This window comes from Camponotus vicinus, unplaced genomic scaffold (genome assembly GCF_025532165.1).
Source record: "Camponotus vicinus isolate PSW18456_S1 unplaced genomic scaffold, iyCamVici1.0 SCAF_2, whole genome shotgun sequence".
Taxonomy (NCBI): Eukaryota; Metazoa; Arthropoda; class Insecta; order Hymenoptera; family Formicidae; genus Camponotus; species Camponotus vicinus.
The window spans coordinates 23,683,482-23,711,480 of record NW_028141956.1 but is presented as its reverse complement, the minus strand read 5'-3'; the positions used below and the strand labels follow the sequence as shown (position 1 = coordinate 23,711,480).

The 27,999-nt window shown below is 32.8% G+C and overlaps 2 protein-coding genes across 2 annotated transcripts in view; one reads left to right on the top strand and one right to left on the bottom strand.

The window, feature by feature from the left end:
- Nucleotides 1–27,999, top strand: part of Phyhd1 (Phytanoyl-CoA dioxygenase domain containing 1) — a 164,975-nt gene that overhangs the window by 107,606 nt on the left and 29,370 nt on the right. The window lies entirely within an intron of this gene.
- Nucleotides 31–26,790, bottom strand: LOC145966274 (uncharacterized). Its single transcript, XM_083090250.1, has 10 exons — nucleotides 26,467–26,790; nucleotides 23,933–24,311; nucleotides 13,323–13,384; nucleotides 6,384–6,586; nucleotides 4,623–4,906; nucleotides 3,219–3,662; nucleotides 2,663–2,866; nucleotides 2,135–2,373; nucleotides 1,923–2,044; nucleotides 31–1,323 (listed from the first exon to the last, which is right to left on the bottom strand). Exons 2-10 carry the CDS (start codon nucleotides 24,020–24,022, stop codon nucleotides 224–226), a joined length of 2,748 nt encoding a protein of 915 aa, XP_082946376.1. The 5' UTR covers nucleotides 24,023–24,311; nucleotides 26,467–26,790; the 3' UTR covers nucleotides 31–223.

The following is a 27,999-nucleotide window of genomic DNA, read 5'->3' as shown; positions in this document are numbered from 1 at the left end:
TTTAATATTTGAACGAATTTGAACAACATATGCGTTATAATTTCCTTTTTATTTTTTTTTGTTTAATTAATTACATGTTAATGGTTACTAGTTATAGCAATCGCGAACTAATATATTAAATGTATTAACAATTTACGTGGCACAGAAAAACTCGAAAATTATATTATCGCACATGATCACATAGCAGCAGAAAGATTACGAGATCGCGCAATATATAAAATTACTAAATAAGTCTGTCATTGGGACGAGCATCAAGATCTTCGGGGTAATTTTCTATAATTTGGACTGATTCCTTTGTAGAACCTAAACTTTTATTCTTCCTTCGTGGTGGCGTAGGAATTTGTTTCGAGTCCTCCGTTACATTTTCCAAATTTCGAAACAATCTGCTAGGCTTCTCAGGCGCTTCTCCGATAAACTTTGCGCCGTCTTTGCTATTAATCTCAATATCTTCGAAGAATTCAGAGGTTGATCCTAATTCTGACATAACGCCAGATGATTTGGCATCGAGATTCTTCGCTTCAGATTCTTCATTATTTTTCAGATCGACATCTGTCATGATTTTCTCTTCCCAGGTGCAAAAGGATATTTTTCTTTTCTTCGGTGTCGACGTCGGGTCCCCGAGGATTTGCTCCAAGGACACGGACGATTGATCCGACGTCTGCTCAAGTGTTTTATCGACTAGAATGTCATCGCTAACTGAACTATGTTGATCTGGCATATCTCCGCTGACTGCATTATGCTTGTCTACGGGTATTATTTTTGGCTCGAGAAGCTTCTCCATAGGCTCTATCTGTTTAAAATCTCCATTCGTATTTTCTCGCTTCGCAGCTTCGTCGAGTTGATCTTCCTTCTCTAACATGTCCGAAAGCGCCGCCTCCAGCTCGGTGAGGCTCGGCGTCATCGAGCTGAGATTGCTTCCGTCCGCCGCCTCGTCATTCAGAACCTTTAACAAGGTGGAATGATCGTTGTCCAGGATCTGAGCCTTAATCTTTGGCTCCGGACTCGGTGGCGGCGTCTTCGTCCGCTGCTGCTGACAGTCCTTCTTCAATTCGTTTGTCGTATCCTTGGCTAGTTTCTCGTCGAAGAAGTCGATGATCTCCTCGTCGGCTCCCTCCAGCATCTCCCGCGGCAGCGATTCCTCCGATATCGTTCTGATTAGCTTGTTCGTTACGTCGGAATGTGCACGCAGCTCCTTTGACTCGTACGGATTGTCGTAGGGCTCGCTCTCATTCGACAGACTACGGCCAAAGATCAGCCTCGATTGGTCGGATCGATCGGATTCCCGGATGACGACGCCGTTCCTGCAGGACCCTCCGATCGTATCTGCCAAATGGAACGTCCGCGGTTTAACTAGTCACGTACGCGAATAGTTGGGTACCTTCTACCACTCCGGACGATTATCCGAGACCGAATCCGGGATAGAATCCAAGAACGGATAAGTACGTGGGTAAGGGAAGGCGCGCGCGCGATTGCGGTCGGACGTATATTCGGTTTACATGGCCAACGATTTCTTGTAAATAGGGGGAAGAATTTCACTCATCGTCACATTTTTCACAGATCAAGATTCCTATCGAGCTATCGTTTCTTTTTCCTTTTTCTCCAACCTTATGGAACCTCTTGATCGAGAAAATTGCGATAGGATTTTGTAAAGTTAAAATGATCAAAAATACATATTTATAAATTAAAAAAAGATAAAATTTAATTTAATTTTTTCTTCAACCTTATGGCACTCTTGACCGAGAAAATTGCGATAGGATTTTGTAAAGTTAAAAAATGATGAAAAAAACATATTTATAAATTTTAGAAAAATTTAATTCAATTATTTTATGACAAGGATTTAAAAGAAAAATATTAAATTATAAATTTGTAATTTTTAGAGCATCGATTTTTTTCGAATCGTTATTATTATTGTCGATATTTACCTGAAGCCGAGCGATGAAGTTCTTCGTTCAAAAAGAATGGCTCCTTGCGAACTGGCGATGTCGCTAACTCGCAAGTCGGCGATACGTGACAAATTTCCGACATTTTGGGAGGCTCGAAATATCTTAAAATGATTTGAAATAAATATATATTACGCATTAAATTACATCCAGTGAATCTCACACACAAATTTTGCACATATTGATCTCAATACCTATCTCGATCTGTGAGCCAATCATCGGAATATTTTGATTCTCTGTCGGAATCAAACATCGGTGACGGTGTCTTGCCGTAAGATTCCGGCTTCTGCAACGGTGAAGTCATATTTCGACGGACGCACGAGATTTCGACCTCAGTCATTTCAGTCCCCTTGGTATTTTGCGAACAGTCGACGACATCTATATCCTTGGGAAATTTTTCCTCTGTTTCGTCGTTATGGATTCGTGGCGAATACTGGAATTTAAATTCGAGACATTAATGCAAACGTCTTTGGGTAGTAATATTTGAATCAGTTATCGAAGAAAGGGAGCGTGAGTCAACGTCAGTTTACGAAGTATTTTCTAATCAAAACGAAGACGATTTTATGAGAAAAATAAATTCTCCAAGCGAGATAATTTAAATCGATTCGAAATTGCGAGGAGAATGAAGATACTTCTCGATTCCAGTGCCTTAAGTCGCGTTAAAAAGAGGACTAGCGGGCGACTTAATATCGATTTCGACGCAGCTCACTTTATAAACGTACCTCGGCGGACAGACGCCGGTTCGAATCGCAATTACTGATGTCGCTGAGGTCCCAATCCTCCAATTTACTCGGATCGTACTTCATGAATCCGTCGTCAGTGACCTCGTTTTCGCCGGAGCCCAGCTTCCCGAGCACCTGATACGTCGACAGGTGCTCGATGCTACCGCGTCGCGGGATATAATCCTCGAGACGTACGCTAGTTTTCTGTAATCAAGAATAACATGACGCAATCATTGCCTTAATTATCCTTAAATAATTAATGATTGCTAATGCAATCATGCGCAAATGATTAAAAAGTGTAGGGAAAGAAATTTAAGAAGATTTAGAAGACATGATTTATCAAAATATTTTTCTGACGAAATAAAGTGAAATATTATAAGAAATATTACACACTTTAAGTTCAATATTTTGTGGAAATTGACTCTTTCTGTAATAACTCATTCGTAAAAAGAAACTTTAAAAGAATCGTACGTTTCTTCACGAATATCTTGACATTTCAGAATTCCTGCGTTTGATCAATGAAATAAAATGACGGAGAATTATTATACTGAACTACCTCCGAGAAAGGCGACAGGAAAGATTCGGCCGGAAGCGAGCCGGTGCTGCTTCTGACGGGTCTCCTCGACTTCATTTTCTCCCCCGCGCCTCCCTCGTCCCTCGCCGTACTTTTCGCAGGATGCCTAGACACGTCCAACTCATCGTAATTCGGCAAGCTAACAGTGCTATAGTTCTTCGTCCTTGTATTTGCTTCCGGTCTGTCGTCGTCCCTCGAGGGATCCCTGATCCGCTGCTCGAGCTCCTTCGACTTCCGTCTGTCCTGGCGATTAGGGGTCGAAGAGTCCTTGATCGACTGACTCCCGGCGAATCTCTCGTATTCCTCGTTCTCGAGAACTTTCCGGTGATGGTGGCCCGGCTCCGAAGTCCTCGAAGTTTTCTTGTCGGCGAACGTTCTTCTGCCGGAAACCACCTCGCTGGATATTATCCTTCCGGTGCCGTTAACCTATCGAGAGAAGTCATTATTTTCATTATCCAAGTCTCGAAGAAAACGAGAAATTCGGAATTAACATATACTTGTAAGAGCATATCTATATTTACCGATTTTCATTTTTTATAGAGATTGAATGCAAGCCATAAATTAATCCATCAATAATTTTCAGTAAATTAAGTTTATAGAATAAAAAGTTTTTCTCTCTGCTGCAGTATAATGTTTTTCTTTTCAATTTTCTTTTTAATATTCTACTGAGAAATAAGTAGATAAAATACAATTTAGATAAAATAATGTAATAATGATTATTTATAATATAGTTATATTTACATAGCGTGTTTTATTTTTAACATGATGTATGACCTAAAAGAAATTATAATATATTAACGTCTTTTTAAATTACAAAAGTTACGTCTATCAACAAATATTCAAAATTCAAAAATTTTTACAAATTTTATGGAATATCTTTCATAATTATGTCATCTTTTTATAGATATTTCTCGATTTCTTCTTTATCAAATAACTTAATAATTTAAATGTGATATTTAATAATGATATACACATTATGCGTTTATTTTACGGTGAAAATAAATAGGCAAGATACACTAATGTAAGAGAATATATGTAGATCATTTCACACAATTAACGTCACGCAACATGGCTTGCATAGCCATACATTATTTATTAATTATTATTTATTTATTATTTTGTATTATTTATTATTTATTATTTATTATTTATCATTTATTATTTATTATTTATTACTTATTATTTATTATTTATTATTTTTTATTTTTATTATTCATTATTTATTATTTATTATTTATTATTTATCATTTATTATTTATTACTTATTATTTATTATTATTTATTATTTATGAAATAAAAATAAAGGTAAAATACAGATTTGCGAGCAGCATGCAGGATTTAAAGGCTTGAAAGTTACTATCAGCTGCAGCATGAGCTATTATTCACCTTATGCTCGTAGATCTCCTTCGTCCTTCGTCCTTCATGCTTCGGATCTTCCGGACAGATGTTCCCGATTCCTCGCGTCTGGACGTCACCATTTCCACGGTCATCGCCATTCGTCTTTGGCGAACTGACCGACAAATATAACGGTTTCTCGCTCGTATCACCGTGTCTTAAATTGTTGGTTACGCTCTCAGGAATCTCGTCCGGTTTCGGCGGCAAGGGTCTGCCCCTGTTTCTCTTTTTTCGCCTCGGAGGTGGCACAGGAATGACGTCCTTCAGATTGGAGCCTACGGTAGCAACGGCAAACATATTTATCCGGGATAAACATATAGGGGAGCGTGTACCTGGCGCACAGTTACCAACACAAGGATGCTTGTAGCTACAAGCATGCAGATTGAACGACTTTAACGACTTTAATAATGTCTAACAAAATCGGTGCGCCATTACTTGCCCCATCGTCGCGGCATTAACGCGACTCGTTAAAGATCTATGTAGAGTACAGCGATAAATTATACGGGCTTATAATATGCTTGGACAAGAGATGGAGGGAAAAGAGGGCAGAGACGGTTAAATTTGCGAGAAGCAGGCTTGCTTGCTCGTGGCATACGCCCCGGTTACAGCTTCATAAGCTGCGGTAGTTGAAATTGCGTTTCATGCAAGACGATAGAAAGGTAGCCGCGAATATATTCGACATAGGCGACTGGTGGATTTACGCACGAAATCGCGAAATAATTTTTTACATTCGATTTCATCGCGCATGTGTCTTTCATCTCTTTTTTTTGTTTATACTCCCGGGAAAGACCTGAAAGACCTGGAATTCTTCAGGAAGATTTTTGTTTTGCCCTAAAATCAAGGAATTCTCATGGAATTTTATTTGAGAATTTTATTTTATTCAGAGTTTTTTAAAAATTGTTTCTTTGATAATTTTTTATATTGTAAGTGTGTGGTAGCAATCTACTACTGAAACCCTCATGAGCACCAACATATATTATTCAATACATAAATATTTATTTTAAAAAATATATTTCATAAAAAATTCGAAATTTTTCTAATTTAAAATATATTAAATATATTATTTTATATTTATATTTGAGTATAAAACTCAGGCACAATAAATAAATTTATTTTAAAATTTTATTTATACAAATATGTTAATTTTACTTGGAATTAAATTAAATAATAAATAAAATCATGGAATTCTCAGGGAATTTATTTAAGATTTGAGTATACACCCTGATAGAGGAAATGTAAAAATTTTAAAAAAATTGATTTTTTTGACGAATTAAATAATGTAAAATAACGAAGATTTTTTAAATAATATTATGTTATTTCACACATTTTTAAATTTGTTTTTTCTATCTTATGATTGTTTTTGTAGACATATCGAATTTGAAAAAAAATTTCTCAGATTTCAATCTTTATTTATTAAAAAAAAATTAATTTATAAAAAAAATTATCAAAATTTTAATATAATCTTCAGTAATTTCCGATCAATACGTTAGATACAGATTTGATTTTATCATATATCTTCACTCAAGAGCTAGAATTCGCAAACAAAATAGCGTGTATTTGATATATCTTTGATCTCTACGAGTAAAATCATTTATTAAACGCGTAGAAAATTTAATCTCGAGTGCATTTCATTTTTCTTAATAGACTTTACATTCCAGTGTAACCCCATTTCGTTTCATGTCACGCGCCTTCGGTTTGTACCCTAACGATCCACAACGGCATGTACAATCTGACGATAAATTATGAGCTTACAGCTGGACATAGGTGTGGTAGCGGGATACAGACTAGTGTCGGCTGTTGAATTCGTGAGAGGCGAGCTCGCTCTCGGCGGGCTAGGCACTTCTAGATTAACGTCCACCCAGTCGCTGGGATGAAAGGGCCTGTCCACGGAGTCTATGCTGCGTCCCCTCGTGAGCACCTCCCTCGGTGGAGACCCGGCGTATCCTATTTCGGAGCTAAGCAGAAAACATTAAGTGAGAATCGCTACTTTCCCCTCCGAGATGCACTATCGATGATGCGCTATCGAACGTATATATACACCTACAACACGAAATGATATCGAATTTAATACGTGTAATCGATCATCGTGCGAGCGCGCCATTAGATTCCGTGGAAATCCATCATGCATGTGGTGATATGTCTCGCCAATTTCACTTCCTCTTAGCTCCTCGCGCATCAATACGCGAGTAATTAAAAAGAAGTGCATCAAAAAATTCATGTTGATAAATATATGTTTGAAAAACGAGCTGCAATCTTTCTTCTTGAAATGGATTTTCATAAACAAAAATATTAAAAAATACAGTTTCCGAGCTGCGATTGATTTAATTAAGGAGAAATTTTAAAAAAATCATATTTCAGAGATGTCAGTGAATAGAAGACACGGATGTGACATTAGTAGATAATTTGACATTAGTAGATAATTTTGCCACTGACAAAATTTAAATCTGCAACATTTTTTCAAGCACAATTTTTCTTAATTATTAAATAATATATATTTATAATATATACTCCTGGGCAAAATTAACGCATAATTTTTTTTTTCACTTTTTCTTTAAAAGCTGATATTTAAATTTTAACGAAAAATTTTAAAGAAAAAATGAAAAAAAAAATTATGCGTTAATTTTGTCCAGGAGTATTAAATAATATATATTTGTATATGTGTCTGTATCGTATTATATTGAAACAAAATCCAAATGGAATCACATCTCCTGTTGTTTAGACGTTGTTAATCTAAGCCGAGGGAATTTTGGCGAGAAAAAACGGGATGAATCTGCATAAAAAATGCTACGGGGGAGCAAACCTGGACGCATTCGGCCGTTAATTCTGTGCCAGATTCGGAATAATTCACGTTCATCAAAAACTACAGCTCGATGCACCGAAATAATCCGAAATTGTTGCGATGCAGCGTAGCTTATATAAGGTTTATCGCAAATGCATTTCGTGTTTCTTCGCGTCCCCTGAGCTATAACTCTTTCGAGACGCGAAACATTACTGGAATTTCTCTCATACAGCCTCCTCCTCGCGCACGAGAGTGCCTTTCAACTTTGTACAGAATATCCCCGATGCACGCGAACGATTTGGAAATATCCACAAAGAAGGGAATTCCATTGGTCTCGCCAGAGTATCTTTTATCAGATTTATTTACATTGAACTAACATCAAATGAAGCACAAAATATCTAGTTTCACTAGATGTAATGAAAAATGAGTCACTACGCATCTTTTCCAAATTAAATGTTAATAATAAATCACTATAAAAATGATAAAAAATTAGAGAAATATAGATTAATTCTAGCTAATTTCTGAATTTATATTAAAATATATTTTTATACAGATAATAAAGAATTTAAAGAAAAGAGTTTAATTCTAGCCAATCTTTTTCTGTCTTTTCATCTATTTTTGCTAGAATTATTAAACTGGAAATGATAATAAATCAATTCACTTTTTAATATAATTACTAAAAACTTGGTAAATAAAAATCACTTAAAACAATAATGATGAAAACTTGAGAAGAAATCGAATTTTTCATTACTATCGAAACAAAATGCTATGAATAACTGATTAATCGATATTCTGTATTCTGTACTTTATGAATATCAATATGTGAGTATGATTGCTCTCGACCTACACCAACGACTCTGTAACAGCCTATGACACGTTTATTTGCTGTGTTAACCCACGCACGTACATACGAGCCGATGCAGCGTAATTTATGCCACGGCGTGCGCGAATAATTTACGCGAAATCCTCATTTTCGTTGTTCTTGCGGGCTCAAGTGAATTAAAATTCACGTTGTCGAAATAATTCGTGCCACAGGCATATTATTACAAACATATCTCTCTGTTGTATGCGAGCTCTGTCAGAGTAGATTTATATAAAATCTACATATTTTCAATGCTATATGAACCTGATTATTAATACGCGTTTCAATCAGCCATTTTTCACATTCAATTTGCATAACGTCAAAAGATTCATTTATCGATGCGATTTACTGACAACGCTTCGCGGATACAACGTTTCGCAATTTCTTGCCAATAATTATCGAAGTGATCAACGGTGAAAAGCTATTACGATAAACACACAGCTCTCCGTCCCTTAATTTCAGTACTAACGCGAAAATAAACAGTACTATTTACGTCGTTAATTACAATCTGATGATAAACACTGGTTCAGCGTCAGACTGTCTAACAGTACTCTGAAGGATATCTTGTCAGTTATGAAATTGTTACAAAATTACCGCGTTGCAATTTTACATGTGCTCGTCTCCTTCATTATGCGAAATGCGTTCATTGTTAAATTTTATCAAAATGAGCCTCCGCTGATGCAGGCAGACATTGACAATTATTTTACACTACGCCATGTGTAATTCTGAAAAATCTCTTTCAATTAAATCCTGTTTTATCCCTAAGTTTTTGATGCAATTAAAAAAAGATTTTTATTACTTCGTAAATAAAAATATTTGTTTATTTCAATAAAAATAAAAATCTTGACATATCTCTCTGTTAAAATATGTATCATATAGTATATATAATATTAATTGAGATGAATATTTTATTATTAAAATTAGTTCTCAATCAATGATAGAATCAGCGATATAGCTTTAATATTTGATATTGATGTAAATGATATAAGATATTTTAGTATAGCTTAAAATACTTTGATGTGTCGGAAATAGAGCTTGGGAAAAGCACGCGTTATCGTAAAATCTGTAGAGGATCTATAAGATATTTATAAGCTCAATGCACACCTACACAAGTGCAAATGCTCACGTACTGTAGATCGTAATGCGATATGATAGGAATGCTTGTGTAACTATACGATATGTTTGACGACAATAAATTAGAGATATTAATTGCGAGGCAGCGAGCCAATCACCTGATCGTTACCGGTCAAGTTATCGATCGGTTTAATCGGCCTCTCAACAAGACAAAAAATCTAATTGAAGTAGTTGCGGATATCGCATGGAATTGTGGAAAAAAAAAGAAAGAAATTCTCCAAGAGAAAGTAGATTTCTTTGAACACGTGTAATTAAGGTATGGCACATTCTATAGTTCTCGCGAGATATGTATAACGCGTTATAAACTACTTGCCTCGCGCGTGGTTCATCTAGATTCCTAGAAAGATTACTAAGATTAATGTATGCTATTTATTATCGGGGGATTCGAAGTGTGTTATCGTACACTTCTCTCTGCGAAGATTACTAAGCAGATATATCTCAGAAGCGGAGAACATTGTAATTCCATTGTAAATCCAAAAACTCATTCTTTTTTTTTTTCAGGAAAAGCGTAAGATCCAAATTTTCTATTTTTCACATAAATTAAATACACGCTTTTTACATAAAATAATTAAATAAATGCAAAGATAAGTATTAGACAAATTGAAAAATATCGTTTTTCATGTGTTTGCCCGAATATATTTTATTGTATGAAATACAATAAAATCTATTCAGACATGAAGATTATTGAGGAGATATATCTCAGAAACGGAGAACATTGTAAATCCAAAAACTCATTCCTTTTTTTTCAGGAAAAGCGTAAGATCCAGATTTTCTATTTTTCACATAAATTAAATACACGCTTTCCACATAAAATAATTAAATAAATGCAAAGATATTAGACAAATTGAAAAATATCGTTTTTCATGTGTTTGCCCGAATAGATTTTATTGTATGAAATATAATAAAATCTATTCAGACATGAAGATTATTAAAGAGATATATCTCAGAAGCGGAGAACATTTTAAATCCAAAAACTCATTCTTTTTTTTTCAGGAAAAGCGTAAGATCCAGATTTTCTATTTTTCACATAAATTAAATACACGCTTTCCACATAAAATAATTAAATAAATGCAAAGATATTAGACAAATTGAAAAATATCATTTTTCATGTGTTTGTCCGAATAGATTTTATTGTATAAGATTCTAATGATTTCTTTTTTAATGATTTTCACTGTACTTTTATCATAAATAAAAATTCAGTTTACTTTATTCCGTAGCTTATAAAGTTTATTTTCCTGATTACATCAAAATAATGTGAGATTCATTCTCTCTACTTTCTTCTTATTAGGCGGCTTTCTTAGATATACACGATAGTTTTTACACTTTTGCACCTGAGAGACGTTCTACTGACCTTAAAAAGGAATCGGTAGAACGAAGCGTAGGATGAGAGCTAAAGCCACCGACCCACGCTCGATCATCGTTTTGTGGATTCACTGTCATGCGGCCTAAAAGCTGTCTGAATATGGGATAAACCTGTCACGCGGCGTAGATCCTTTTCCACGATAACGAGAGAACCAGAGGACCAGCATCCTGCCCGCAATGCGTCGCGCATTTTACATATAACATTGCATAATGTCCGAATTTCAAAAATATTCGTTATCAAAATTTATAGTCCCTCCTCCTCGCAATTGTACATTACGATAATTGGTGCATTATGATAATCTCATTTAATCGAATCGAGAATCGTTATCACAAAAATTTCCCTAAAATATAAAATAATTACGATAGTTATATTAAGTTGGTAATAAATTATACATCACATTTTTCTTCTATTTTAATTATTTTTACTGTATTAATTATTTTCAAAATATAATTTTAAAAAGTATTGAATAAAGAGAAATAAAGATTGTAAAAAGAAAACCGTTCTTCTTTCTCAATAAAAGAAATAAAATCCTGTTTGTGATCAATATATAAAAAAAAATAACCGAAATTATGTATCAAGTAATATCTGTGAAGCTAATATTTATTTTAAACACAGATTAATGTGTAGACGAAAGTAAGGAAATAATCCCATAAGGAAAATCATTAAGTGACACTTATACCACTTGATTATCTCTTAAGATTGATAAATTGATTATAAGACTCATAAGTACCGTATCGATAATGTAATTTCCAAAAAAATGGCAAAGCAGAAATAAAATTGCGTTATCATGTGCGAACCGTTCGCCATTCGCTAACACGAGAATGTGACCATTTAAGGTTCAGCTCGCCACCTCTCTACCTCCCGATTCATTGTCAAGTTAGGTTCACCTTCGATGATGACGCTTACGCGCTCGGTCGTTTAGATTTCACTAGAAAGATGTTGCCGTCGCACCAGGAAATTGCGTTCTTTCCTCTTTATGTGTGATATATCATGCTTTATTGCGCAATCGACAGAAGACCATAATCATGATAGCGCGTATCTCTAATACGTGCCCAAGATAGTGCCATTTATTTTAATTACATGATATATCTACCTACTTTCTACTTGAGTAGTTTTAATATTTCGTCATTTATTATCGCGGAAGAAATTGTCTATTTTATAAAGTACACTCTTATGTGTTTAATTATATTAATAAAAGAAAAAAAAGAAGAGAAAGCGACAGGTACAAAAAATAATATTATACTTAAAATAAATAAAAATAGTTGCAAATATTTGCTCTATTCGATTATGGATGATTAATGTAAAATAATTTATACTTGTACGTTAATTTTATTTGAAATAACTAATAGATTTCAAAAATGATTCAAAACTGAATATCCTACATATTACTCTTTTAAGATTTTAAGTAATCAATTAATTATTTGTTTTATAAAATAAAACCGAAAATGTTTGTAAAATATTTTTATGAATTTTTATTTATTCTATTTATCTTTCTTTTTATGTTTTTTTGATTATTTGTTCATTAAACTGATAAGCTATTAAGTCTGTTGTTTCAAATTAGCAGATCTTCTTTTCATGTTTTGTTAAATTAAATTAAAAAATAATTATTACTTTTTTAATAATATAGCATTTGTGTTTTGTCACTTTACTAATTATTTGCTATGCTTAATACTAATATTATATATACACAAATTGCATTTTTGAAAATTCTTCAAATATTATTTCGAGTAAAAATTTTCAACATTTTACTTACATTATTATTTTAATTAATAATTCTAATTAATAACATATTAAATTAATATTTCCCATTTTATATACGTGTACTTATTTGTATTTTATATTTGTACTTATTATTTTCATATGAAAAATAAATTTTCAAGTAATATTTTTAAATTTATAATATATATACATTTAAATAATTTTATTTTAAATAATTTTAAATAATTTTATTTTTATTCACATGCACATACAATAAAATCATTTTAAATTTATGCAAATATGCCATTGAAAAGTATAGTTTTTGTACTGAACATTTCAAGATGGATTGAAAGTGGATACGTAACATGATTACTTGTCCATTAGACTAACAAGCCATTAAACCCATTGTTCGGGGTTCAAATTAGCAGGTCTTCTTTCATAAATTTCCTTATACTTCGTTTTCTGCGTGTAAATATACCTGTGACGACACATATACGATTACATCAATCACATTAACACAATTTTTCAACGGGTCAAACGAAGGGACAGCTACCGTCACTTTCTATCAACTCGGTAATATCTCTAGAATTAATAAGGTCGCATGAATTATATTCCCCCTAACCGATCTCTAAATCATCTCCCGTCCGCAATTAACGGCAACGATGATGCGCGCTCTTGGCAATAACCGTGAGCGAAATTACTGCGACGTGTGACTCTTAAAAGCAACGGTGAAATCCTGTTATTTGTAGCCGATGTAACTCGTGGCTTTTCACGACTTTTCACGACTTTTCACGACTCGTAATCGCGAAATGTGCGCGAATAAGATTCGAAGAGGAAAAAAAGAAACGCGCGTACCTCGTAACTCTTTGCGTAGCACCTCCTAAAACCGAGCCCTCCTCCTTTAAACTTGGATAAATCTGCAACAGAAGTAAACATGAATGTTATATTCGCCGTTCTACATCTCCATGAAAGTTCAGATGGAGAATAAAGAATGCTATTTTCACCGGTAATCAAATGGATATATATTCGCGTAATAAGTAACATATAAGACATTATGAAAAAGAAGTATAAATATTATATAAATATAATAAATTATATAATAAAAAATATATACTCTTTAAAAATATACTTTGTATATGAAAAGAGAGAAAGTAAAATGACTTGAAAAATTCTTAAAGTCTGAATGAATTGATATCTAAAAGGAATTATATTTACGATTTATATTTTTATAAAAAACTTGAACAATATTTTGAATAATATTTTGACATTCTATCTAATGTATCTCTATTTATTTAATATATATCTAATATTCTAGACATTTTCTATCTAAAATGCATCATAAAAACGTTGGTCAAATATTATAAATATTTGCTTAAATATTGTTATAAATATTTATTTTATTATAAAACAAATTGTAGTTTAATAACAACATGATAAGGTGAAATAGTTATGCAAGATTTTAAGACAACACAAGGTTACTCGTTGCCTCGCTTAAAGCACCGTCGAGAATTAACAAGTTATTAACAACATAATTACTTCGACGAGACCTTATGTCGAGAGAATGCGAGGACAATTCTCTAGGCGGGTGTTGAGATGCAAGATGGATGGATGAAGGATCGATCGCATAGAGAGCCGATTAAGCTAATTCGCATTACTTGGCTCATCTGCTCGTTTACTCGGCCGAAAATCATAGGTGCAAGAGATCGCGCTCCATCGATTTGCCATCGCATAAAAACTCATTTTTTCCACTTGCAGTTTATTAGTCATCCGTAAATATCCAGTGAAAAAAATTATTACGTTGATTTTTTTCTTTTTATTATTAAATAATCTCATAATTATTTAGAAACAAATGTATTCTTCTTTCTAAAAATATTAAGTTGCTTAAGAAAATTAAAAAATTTTGCTGATCCTTGTTTTTCGTGCAAAAGAAAATTAGTTAAAAAAAATACTTTCATTAAAATATTACAAAAAATGTACTTGGAATGAAACGAAACCTACCTCTTCAAAGAATTTTAGACAAGCACAAGTATTTCAACGATGTACGCATTATAACTTGAAAATTGCAATCTATATTGAACGTAATTAGTATTCAATTATCGTTCTCTCTGTATGCAATTAGTATCAGTTCGCTATAGAATCTTACTCTTATTAATTTCTCTAGGATTAAGAGTTGTTAATAAAATTAGAATCATGTCCGTTAATATACATACATAAAGTAGGGTTAATTTAAATTCTAAATTTAGATTCTAAAGTACAAGGTCTAAGTAAATAATTCGTAAAAAAAAGTATCAATAAAAAAATTATATTTTAAAATTAATTTTTAATTAATTACTTTTAAATTATTTTTAAATCTTAATTTTTTAAAATCTTAATTTAACGCTTGTAGAAATAGAGAAGAAACGATTGAATAAACTTAACGGAAACACACTGCTTGGTCCCTGACACTCTTATTGAAGAATTGCACAATCGACGGGCATCCTGTGCGAATCGCGTTGCATAATACTCTTTGTATCCTCACGGGAAACACGAAAACACGATGGCGTGCAAAAGGTGCGAGTAAGCAAACTCGATACCGCTCCGTCGACTTTACGATCGGCCTTCAACTACGAGATATCCCAGGTGATTCGTTCATAACGTGTCGGACATTCTCAGCACATCGAACAATTATTCCTACGTGAATCAATAATACGCCGCGTATCTAAACCTATACACGATATCCAATTATTGCTTTATATATGAAAGCATAAAATATTTTCTAAATAAAATTTTACATGTTTCAGAATTAAATGTTCTAAATTGAAACGTGAATTTAGAACGTCAGCAAATAAAAAAATTCTTCTACAGATATTTTCGCAACACACTAAATAGAGAAACATTCTACATAAAAAACATTCTATATAAAATTTTTTTAAACTTATTTTTAAAATTATTTTACCATTATTTTATTTTTAAAAATAAAACATGGAAATAATTTATTCCACTTTTCGTAGGAAAATTGATGCAATCGAAAAAGTGGGATAAATTATTTGACTATCGAAAAAGTGGGATAAATTATTCCAATGTATAGATGGAATAATGGTACTTTTTCGAGCGCTCCATTTGTTCGATTTGACTACGTCAAGAAAGGGAAAAAAAAAGAAGCGGAAATCGGTACATGACGCCATACGAAGGTCGTTCGCTTCACGCCACAATGATTTTGGCAATTAGAACGCGCCGGACGACCACGAATACTATTTCTCGCCAATTTTATCCGAATTCGAGAATACGAGTAGACACCAATTCCTTTTTTTATTTACGCAGTATGTATGAAACCCCATCAGGTGTATCTAAAACGTCCATTTGCGATGAGTACTCGACGGAAATACCTTAATTTCCTCAGTTCCGAACATCCAAATCGCATAATTTAAATTTTATTGCACACACACACACACACTCTTTCTCTCTCTCTCTCTCTCTCTCTCTCTCTCTCTCTCTCTCTCTCTCTTACAGTAAGTTATTAGCCCTTGAAACTCTCGGCAAATTGGAACAACAAGTTAAAACTCGGTCCGTAATAGGCAAGGACCGATATGCGATACAACTTCAACGTGATACAGATACGTTGTAGCTGACGTGGCAAATAATAGGGCGTTAACGAGATTAGCAGGATGAGAGGAGCGTCCCCTCGCATCGATCTCACGACGAGACACAGTGTGATGTTATTTTCCCTACACATATATATATATATATATATATATATATATGTGTGTGATGTGGTATGAACAACCCTTTGGAAATCGTACACGTGTCACGCGCGCGGAACGTTCCTACGGGCGCGGTTTACATTGCAAATTCGTTGGGAAACTTCTCGCGGACGACACGTTGCCAGCGCGAGTCTGTCTCTCTCTCTCTCTCTCTCTCGGTGTACAAAAGTTATTTTACCGATTAAATTACGACCTGCGAAGCTAGCTGCCACTGTCCGGTAGCATTGTTTCGGTGTTGCTCGGGAAACACACTCGGCGAAGTCCCCCGGGATTATTGTACGACTACTACTACCACTTGCAAAAGTATGCATCGATGATACATCGATGATACATCGCAGATATCGATTTGTTTGCAAGGAAACACGGTTGGAGAATTCGAAAGATATCGAGAAATTACACAGTAAAAAATAAAATGTTAATTATAACATTTTTCACATGTCCCAGAAAGTCCATTCTAAATTTTAAGTTGAAATAACTCATTCGTCGTATGTTACTTATTGACAAACTAAAAATGTTAAATAATTGACACGATATTTTACATTTATTTTTGTTATCGTGACTTTAAGTGTAATGTAAAAATAACATACAAATTAATTAAAAGTTACATGAAAAAATAGTTACAATAATTCGTGAGAAATGTTGAGGACATTAACATATAATAGTAATTATTTTAACTTAAATTATTTGTAATGGAAACATTTGATTTTAGTAAATTTGATTATTTTTGTATGTCAAAGTTCAAAATTATTTGAAGGTTCACTTTAACTTTTCTTAGAATGTTAAACTGACTTTGAGACATGTTGATTGTTTAAAATGATGATGTTAAAAATACTCAAAATAATATTCCATTTCTAAGAGACATATACAAAGTATTAAGTTATAAAGTTGACATAAATGTAACACATGAAAACGTTATAAAAATAATAACATATAGGTCGTATGTTAATTTTATATTGAAGTACTAATCAAAACGTGGTAACACAAGAAAATTTTAACATATGGACGCACAATTTTTTACTGTGTAGAATCACTATTTCTTTTCAGGGTGTCTATTATGTCTATGGAAAAATATAGAGTTTTCATAGATTTCTTTTGTACCTTAAAAATCAGGGAATTTTATTGGGACTCTGAAAAGAGAATATCTTTAAAAAATTCTATCTTTTTGATAATTTTGCTCTTGTATTGCAGTCGGCAAGCCAAGTAAATTATACATGTTAAAATATATTATATAAATATATATCTATCTTTATTTATATATTCAATATCTTAGTAAAATATTGAATAAATAGTACATATTATTTATTGTTATTTTCAGTAATGAAAAAATTATATAAGTGAAAATTGCTTATCTTATAAAAGTATTCTTTTTTTCCAACACATTTACACAAATCTTGAAATTTAAGAGACTGTTTTTTCCTTGTATGAATGAGAAATATTAGAAAACGTATACAAAATAAAAAACTTATTTTTTAAAAATATTTTCTCTATCTGAAATTTTGAATAAAAATACCTGGAAGATTAAGGAATTTTTAGGGAACTTTTTGACGAAATTCGAGTGGACAGTCCACTGTTCTAGATTTTACCGTCTTATTGTTAATTAAATATCCTTCGTGTGAACTAAATCTTTGATCAATGTTCGTTAAATTAAGCAGAATATGATGAGAACTTTTACGTAATTTCTATGAGAAGAACTGAATTTCGCATCGATGTGCGAAAAGGTGCAAATTTCCCTAGCGAAATAAAACAAGTTTCGTATGCCATGGTCGAGATTTACAGTTTGCAAAAGCATTTTACATATAGCAGCTGCGAATGTTAATGCGATAAGAAGTTGAGACCTGAGCGTGAAATCCGCGCAAATTGCGACAACTGTTATTACCAAAGTTTTACACACCTCCGTGACAGTGGGCAATTTTCTGGGTTCCTGCACAAATATCTAATGTAACTTTCACTATCTATTAATAATACACAGTAGTGTAGGTCGATCGGCCAACGTCTACCTCTCTGTGAAGCTGCGACTGCATCGGTGAAGCGATTGTTTCGCAAGGCAACTTAATCAAATGTGATAATTACGAAATTTTTTAAATTGAATTATATAACCAATAAATTCGGTTCGCTAATAATACATTGAATATTTTTAAAACAATGTAAAAAACAAAATTTTATTTTATTTTTTTTTTTTTCAAAAAGGTTGTAGCCATAGACTGGTTTCTTGAAACTGATATTGCATAATAAATTATATAATTATGCTGCGCGTGTAATTTAAAACAATTATCTATTATCGATTACACTATAAAATTGAAAACTTTTAGATATTTAATTAAAAGTAGCAGGCATCGACTAATCAAGTTACTGCTTTATAATTTCTGTAATTTTTTCGTTTATATATTTTTTCTTAATTAAACTGCAAATACTTGTACATTTTTTATCGAAATTTATATAAAAAAAGATTTATAGAGATTTACCAACTTTTAATTACACGACCCCTCGCAGAACGTTAAATATCTAGTTAAATTTTATGTACGAGATTTTTGCGCCGTCGCATTTTTAAGTAAGTGCATATATCGCTGAAAAGTATGACGTCCATTTCCGGAAGAGCCTCTATTCGTGCTCTGATCTAATGGTTATTTCCGTCGACATTAACTGATATGCAAATATGCTTGTCTTACTAGCATAAGAAAAGAATCTGTGTCACCTGTGGCATCGTCATAAAGACAGCGCGATTCTCTCTGTGTTGTGTTAGATGTATATATATGTTATGCTTTACGTAATCTTCATTCGCCTGCTAGAGCGGTACTAGGTACCCCGATGCTTCAATCACAAGTAACAGCGAACGTATCACGTGAACGTAATTGTGTTCATACGGTTCTACGAGCTCTCGCACATATGGTATACATATACACGTATAGCTTTATGCGAGCATGCGTCGCACTAAGGACATTATATTTTCCATTTCGACGAGCTCGTACACGATGCATAACAGCATATTAATAACAACTCATTAACAATTCAAACTAGATGCAGAAATTTCTTCAATTTGATGTATTTGTCAAATCTGACGCTAATCTGATTGCGAGAAATTAAGAGAAATTGATGGGAAATTAAAACTGCGAAATTAGTTTCGTTTATGCAAAGCGAATTTTGTCAACCAATAATCTAAAAAATTAGATTGTCTGAAAATATAGAGTAATATAAATACTATATGATTGTCCTTTAAAAATGTACGCTGAGAAAAATCGTTTGATTGTACAAGATATGTTTGATAGAAGGCATTTTTGGTAAATCAAATTCAAGCAGGATTTCTAGTTAACGATAAGACTCGATTTTTTATAATTAGAACATTTAATAGACTTTATTATAAGGATTTGATTAATATTTTCTAGTTGGATCTATAAAATTTCTTATTATATTAACTAAGCATATAGACATAGTGGTGCCATTTTTCTTAAAATTTTCTTTAAATTTCCTTTAAATTTAATATTATATTACCAAGAAAATTTGGTAAATTTAACAGGAAGAAATTAATCATATTCATCTGGTAATTCCTGGAATAATTCTGATTCGTCCATTTTCCAACAGATATCCTGGTTGAATCTACTAGACTTCTAATTAATGCAAGTGTAAAATAATTTTTTCAAATCTCTTAAAGAATTTTCGAAGAAAATATTTTTTAAAATATTAAATGTATAAAAGATATTAAATAAAAAATATATATACATCTATATAATACAATCAGAGGATTATAATTTCACACACACTGCTTCAGGTTTTAAAATATCTCTTTTCGTGGAATATCAAGTTGTGGAGAATAGCGTATGTTTTTTTCTCTTATTTTAGCATTCAAGATTATCCACTATTCTCCGAATAATACATGTACGTATGTATGAATCAGCAAAATACATTTTTTAGCCGTCATGCCCGTAAGGTAAAATGCCGAGTGCGATAAGGTGACAAGGATGAGAATTAAGATTGGATCCCCCCATTGTGGAACAGTCAACAATCGTATTTCCACAGTAATCTTAACCTGCTCTCGATAAAGATAAGAGATTGAAAAAAGCAACAGAGAAACAACACCTTATTACAATATTATACATTTGAATGAATCGATGCTATACAGATTTATCCAGGTAGATGATTGCAAAAAGAGCGTAAAAAGAATTCATTTTTGTACTATATCAGTTTCAATTCCGATTTACAGCAAGGTATCTATTTCCTGGAAAAAACATGAGAAATGTGAAATTCTCAAAAATTTTTTTATATCTGGAAAAATCAGAAAATTCTCATGAAATTTTATTGGGATTTAGAAAACTTTTTAAAAAATTCTCTCTTTGATAATTTTGCTCTCATTATAAATAGCCGGCAAGCCAAGTGAATTACGTGTGTTTAAAATGTATTATAAATATATGTATATCTATCTCTCTCTGTATCTATATATTTGAAGTATTAATAAAATATGAAATATTTGAAGTATTAATAAAATATTAAATATGTAGTACATATTTTTTATTGTAATTTTTAGTAATAAAAATGTTATATGAAAATATGAAAATATGAAAATATTATATGAAAAATGCTTATCTTTTAAGGAAAGCTACTCAATTTTTTTAATACGTTTACAAATCTAGCACTTGAAATGTAAGAATCTCCATGATTTTCCTTCATATGAAAAAAACAATATTAAAAAACGTATAAAATGAAAAATTTACTTGAAAAAGTTGTATCAAAAAAAAATTTTTAATATCTTTCTATCTCGAATTTTAAATAAAAATATTCTGGAAGATCAGAGAATTTTTTTACAAGATTTGAGTAGACACCCTATATAGATCTCGATTGAAATTCGTGTATACGCTGCAGAAACAACACGATTGCGCAAATACAGATATTATATCAGTTCGGATTTTAGCGTGTGAGGTACGGCGTAGATACACACGACGTGAGTTTGAAATGCAACACGCGACGAGGAGTACAGGATGAATAATATGCGTTTTCGCGCGACCTACTGCGAGAGAACAATTTAATCGGGTCTAAAAATACTTCGATGATCCGCGATTTGACTCCGGTGGTAGTGCAAACAATGCAATTGTTTGTTAATCGACAATAATGATACCGGGTGGGCGAAAGTAATGGCGTTTTAGGAAAAGAATACATATACAGGATGTCCCAGACTTAACGAATCAACCGTTAATGGTAGATTCCTGAAATCATTTTGAGACGAAAATTCTAATACCTAAAAACCTTCTAAAAAGGAAAACTTCATAAAAATGTTCAAATTACTGACTACTGTCGCATGGAAAACACAATCGCGCTTACTGCAGAATTTTTTATTTTATATTCATCCCTTTATCGATATCGATATTATCGCGCTGTACGCGGGCCCCTTAATACGCTGCAGGGGAACGTAACGCGCCGATTGGTAATCTTTAATCTTTTGTAGCGCCGAAACTACATTTTTCTCAACATTTTGGTATTAAGATTTTCGTTTCCAAATGATCTTAGGAATCTACCATTAACGGCTGATTCGTTAAGTCTGGGACACCCTGTATTAGCGAAAGTGTAAGCAATCGCGATTATTAAACCGATACAACGTAATACTTGTACTGTACACGATGACTATTTATCAGTAATTATTATCGAGCAATTAATTGTTAAAAAAATTGTATAAAAAAATTCATGTCGCGGAAGTACATATTTGCGCAGAAAGAGAACGAGAGCGTTCGCGGTATAATATTTGCATTTGCATTACGAGCATTTTTCCCGTTCTCATTTTGCCGCGAAGGCCGGCAATTTTCTAGCGAATCATTTTTCCGATATTAGAATAAAGTGAAAACTACAAGAAACGGAACCTCCAGTGAGACTCTCGGTTTTTCTTCCCGTGCCATTTCTTGCACAAGAAATCCTTGACACGCGTCACGTGTTTTCTCGTTTAACGCCAAACTTATCGCACCGTATCTAATTGGCTTATTCGCGACTTGTTTGCATATATCTCTCTTTCTCTCTCCTTCTTTCTCGATCGATGGCCATCTGTACCATATTGAATCACTCGCTTTTTAACGTGAGAAATATATTGCTGTTTGTCCTTGAATGGAAACGAAAACATTGTCGAAATAAATACTGAATATACAAGGTGCGCGAAATTGAAACGCGTGAAATTTATATAAATTTTTAATAACACGTATGAATTATTATGCGAAATAATATATATTAAGTTTATTAATTGCATCTTGTTCTGCGCTAGTCATTAAGCTTTCATATCAAGTATCATCTTTTGGAAGTTGTGTGGAAAGTAAACTTTGAGTCAACATTTCATTAAGGAAGCTATCTATGTGTATTAAGTTTCTTTGTGTAATTTAGCGTAACCATGCCCTGTCGGGTAAAAGCAGGGAATCAGTATCATTACAGCAGTCGTGTACTAGTCGCATCCGCATATCTGAGATTCCAAATTAACCTGACACGCACAGCTGATACGCATTCGTAGATTCATGCAATCGTGCATACGTGTGAGCGTGTGTTGTATACGTTATGTAATAACGAGGACACACATCTCCATATCCGTTTCAAGTGCATGTGAAAACCAACATTCTCTTTTTGTACGTTCTTTTTTTACGTTTTCATACTCGGCCTCTCATCGCTTCTACAGAGGGACGACTGACGAGCGTAATGATCGTGCAAAATTATGTGGCAAACACATGTTTCTTGTAACGCGTCATAAATGCGACAGTCATAGCATGCAAATTGTACAAGAGTCACCGAACTATTTCCTGCAAAATTTGATACTAGAAATTAAAAGATTTTGGAACTGCATTTTGCTCATGATATCTATGTTTTAGTTCCGAGAGAATAAATGTCGAATTTTAAAGGTTTATTTATGCGTGTGAAATATGTGCATGTCTTATAAATATTATATAATAAGCGCATACATATGTTTTAGACACAAAGTCCAAGTAAAATAAAAAGATAAAGCGAATGATTTCAACTATCCATCAAAAATATCCATCAAATTCTATCGCTGATATTTACGTAGATAACGTTTATATGTCTAGAACGAGTCGCCGAATTATTTCCTGCAAAATACTAAAAGTTAAAAGATTTTGGAGCTTTGTTTCACTGATGATCTATGATGATTTTGTTTTGAAAGAATAAATGTCAAATTTCAAAGAATTATTTATAAAATTATACATAAAATATGTGCATGTCTTATAAATCTTATATAAAAAGCGTATATATATTTTAGACATAAAATCCAAGTAAAATAAAAAGGTAAAGTAGATGATTTAAACTGAAAAAATATCTATCTATATAAATTTTATTAATATTTATGTGTTTAGAAAGAGTCGCCGAATTATTTCCTGCAAAATACTAAAAGTTAAAAAATTTTAGTTTCGTTTCACTGATAATTTATGTTTTGGGGTTTCAAAGGAATAAATGTTAAATTTCAAAGGATTATTTATGCGTAAAAAATATGCATGTCTTATAAATATTATATAAGAAGCGCATATATATTTTAAACACAAAAAGTCCAATGAGTAAAATAGAAAGACGAAGCAGATGGTTTAAACTGAAAAAAATACTCGTCAATTTTATCGCCAATATTTACGTAGATAACGTTTTACACGTCTAGGAAATTGTTAGCGAATCACTCGCGCGTTGTGGGCCATAAACCACGCGGTCAATCGCCGGCAAACACATGCTTGAGCAAGAAGTAAAACGACGCGTTTCCGTCGTACATACCCGATGCGCGCATCTTAAGAAAACCCGATCCAACGGGGACTTGGAGTCTTGGGCCTTGGAGGTCCTCTCTTTGCACCATGCTTGTCCCATTTTGCTTTTTTTTTCTTTTAAAAGCTAGCCTCTCCCTTTTCTAGCCAAGTCGCTGATGCGGCGACCAGTGGTTCCTCCTTTACCGATAAGTCCGAATAATGTAGGCCATCTTCAAACCCGTTCTTCGTGACCTGCCGCAACTGGCGTGTCCTCTACGATTGCTTCTCGTTCGGAGCCTCGGATGTAAAAGAGAGATCGGTGCGGGATCCACGAGGCCCGACACTGAGAGGCAAAGAGAGGATGCTGAGACGTAATTCGTCTTTCCGATGACTGATCTCTTCTCGCTGCTCTGAAAGACAAGGAAATATATTCTGTTGACATTCTGATCTTCGTTCATTTCGTAACACAGTAAACTGTTAACTGTTCATGTGTGTGCGGACATTTAAAGTTCCTGTTGATTCTGATTTGGGAATTTAAATTTAAAGCGAGAACCCGCTTTTTACGTAGTTTTAAGAATATGATTTATAGTTCTTTTTTTTTGAAAATATAATAATTATGGAAATTTAGAGACGCACCTATGCTAATTTAATCCAATATTTCCATATGAAATTAGTTAATGAAGTAATCCAGAAAATTTTCGTTATTTTAATAGAGATATATTTGAATTATAATCTAGGAGAGAAATTTATTCCAAATATAAAGAATATAGATGTGTTTTTACATAAATATAAATATATTTTTTAGAAAGATAAATTTTTACACGAAATTTTGATTATGTGTTATGACAACAAATGAAAATTTAATTCGATGCATTAATTATTTAAAAGTATCTAATCAAATTACATCCACAATTTATAATTCTTTTTTTCTGAAAATATGATAATTATATAATAATTATGTAAATTTAAGGACGTATCTATGCTAATTTAATCCAATATTTCCATATAAAATTAGTTCATATTCAATAATCCAGAAAATTTATTCGTTATTTTAATAGAGATATATTTGAATTATAATCTAGGAGAGAAATTTATTCCAAATATAAAGAATATAGATGTGTCCATACATAAATATAAATATATTTTTTAGAAAGATAAATTTTTACACGAAATTTTGATTATTTGTTATGACAACAAATGAAAATTTAATTTGATGCATTAATTATTTAAAAGTATCTAATCAAATTACATCCATAATTTATAGTTCTTTTTTTCTGAAATGAATGATAATTATATAATAATTATGTAAATTTAGAGACATACCTGTGCTAATTTAATCCAATATTTCCATTTAAAATTAGTTAATATTAAATAATCCAGAAAATTTATTCACTATTTTAATAGAGATATATTTGAATTATAATCTAGGAGAGAAATTTATTTCAAATATAAAGAGTATAGATGTGTCTTTATATAAATATAAATATATTTTTAGGAAGATAAATTTTTACACGAAATTTTGATTATTTGTTATATGACAACAAATGAAAATTTAATTCGGTGCATTAATTATTTAAAAGTATCTAATCAAATTACATCCATAATTTATAATTCTTTTTTTCTGAAAAAATGATAATTATATAATAATTATGTAAATTTAAGGACGTATCTATGCTAATTTAATTCAATATTTCCAATATGAAATTAGTTAATATTAAATAATCCAGAAAATTTATTCATTATTTTAATAGAGATATATTTGAATTATAATCTACGAGAGAATTTTATCCCAAATATAAAGAGTATAGATGTGTTTTTACATAAGTATAAATATATTTTTCAGAAAGATAAATTTTTATACAAAATTTTGATTATGTGTTATGACAACAAATGAAAATTTAATTCGATGCATTAATTATTTAAAAGTATCTAATCAAATTACATCCATAATTTAACTCTTTTTAAGAACTTGAGGAAATTAAATTTGAAGTATCTCGTATGATTAAAAAAAATATATATTATTTTACGTTTTAAAATGAAAAATATGAACTTATAATAGACGGAATACTCGCGACTTGCGTTTTACTCTTTCCATGAATGGACGTACGACGATTCGTGTATATCGTGTTGGCATTGAATCATCGCACGGTCGTAGGGACCGCCTTCTTACGATGCGTCATGTGCTCTTAAAACTCGCTTACGCGCGCGTTCGCCTTCGAACTCATGTCGCGCATGAGTACTCGCGTCAAGAATCCACGAAAATGACGAAAAAAAAAAAAAGAAAAAACGAAAGAAACGGTTCGTCGCACCTTCTAAACTCCAGCCAATGGCGCGTGAAGCGCCTGTATCTGTTCAAACAATCACGACCGCGTGCGATCGTTGCCGAAGGTAACGAAAAAGCGCGAAGAGCATTGATAGATTCGATGACAATCGCGTCACTTGCCAAACAAGACCAAATAGTCTACAACATAATATCTAAAAAGATGAAATCATTTCTTAAGATCCCCTTTGCGACTTTTAAGAGCATTCCTATCTCTCACGAGTTCTACATATGTGTCAACGTACCTCCTCTTTTCGAGAGCAAATTTCCAGGATTATTTGAACATCCGGTTAGTCCAGGGAGGAGCCAATCCTGATGACTATGACGGATCACCTAACACGAACCTGACCGATGTTAATAGTGACGAAGCACTCGCGGCGGACGCGCGGCTGGAGAACAACTGACTGGTACCGGTCGGTCGGACTCGCGGCACTGTTAACATACCGTGGAGCACACACTCTGGAGCACACGTCGAAGCAGCACCGAACGGAGAGAGAGCGAGCAACGAGGCGCCGCGGCCTCGGCTTTCAAACCGCAGCCTCCGCTCTCGAGACGAGCCTCTCTCGTCGCGAGGAGATCGGCTCCTCTTCTCTTCACCTCCTCCACACCTTGCCTTCATCCTTGGCGTTCCTCCTTTCGTGGTGAGAACGCGGTCTCTTCCTTCTCCTCTCTCTCTTTCTTTCTCCTTCTATCTCTTTCAGCTCTTTCGTTCTCTTCTTTTTCTCTCTCTCTTTCTATCTTGATGCGAGCAGTTGTCTACCTACCTCTACCAGGAGAATTTCTGACCTCCTCGAGCCTCTCGCGGGTACTGTTTCCCGCGCCCAGGTGCACTCGGGATTCCACGGCTTCCTTTTTCCTCCTCTGTCTCGTGATACTCTCGACAATCGGCCTTTCTCTCTCTGCCACTTTGCTCTTCGTCTCGCTCACGGGATATTGTTTCCCTCTCTGCGCGTTTCGACTCTCAGGAGCATTGCATTTACAGATGCATTCGCGAGAAATCTTGTACTAAATTTCAAAGAATCTGTTTTTATTGCATGTGATTTCGTATACATGAACATGTTAATCAATTATATAAATTAATGCGAGAATATGTATGTTATTCGATAGCTTCTTTAATCATTAGAAATCACGAGAGCGAGGAAATTTAGGACGTAAGTCTTGCATGAGATTTGTAAAAGATAAACCTTATCGAATTTATTAATGAAAATATATTCAGAAATTATTAAAAATACTCTTCTTATCAGCATTTTATACGCATCTTATCAGCATTTATTAATTTTATAGCGCGGAAAACACGTATTACATGTGCTGCCTGCTATTTATGTGCATAAGTGATTGCATTTATGGTTGCATTCATACAGGTGCTTCTGATTATATCTATGTATATATATAATATAATATAATATATATGCACACATAATTTACATTAGTAAATTTCTATAGAAAATATATTATTTAATAATAAAAAGATTTAAAGCAAAATTTCCACAAAAAAATTAATATATTTTTCATCAATGTGCAACATTTAAATGATATTCACAATATTTAAACTTATACACAATAACATTATATTAAGAGAGTTATTGTAATATATTCTTAAAATACTTTTTATTAGTAAATTACTTGTAAAATAGAAATCTAATGCACATAGGCATTTTTACTACATTATACAGGGTGTCCCAGACCATCCGTACACCCCTTTTAAAATAAATGGCTTTTATCAAAAATCGCGAACAATTTTTAAGTAAATCGGGGACGCTCTATCAAATGATGATATT

Coding starts and splice junctions, on each gene's coding strand:
- LOC145966274 (XM_083090250.1), bottom strand. CDS start 24,022: ATGGGACAAGCATGGTGCAAAGAGAGGACCTCCAAGGCCCAAGACTCC. Junction 13,385..23,932: donor TCTTAAGATGCGCGCATCGG/GTATGTACGACG, acceptor CTTCTGTTGCAG/ATTTATCCAAGTTTAAAGGA. Junction 4,907..6,383: donor TACCACACCTATGTCCAGCT/GTAAGCTCATAA, acceptor TTGCTACCGTAG/GCTCCAATCTGAAGGACGTC.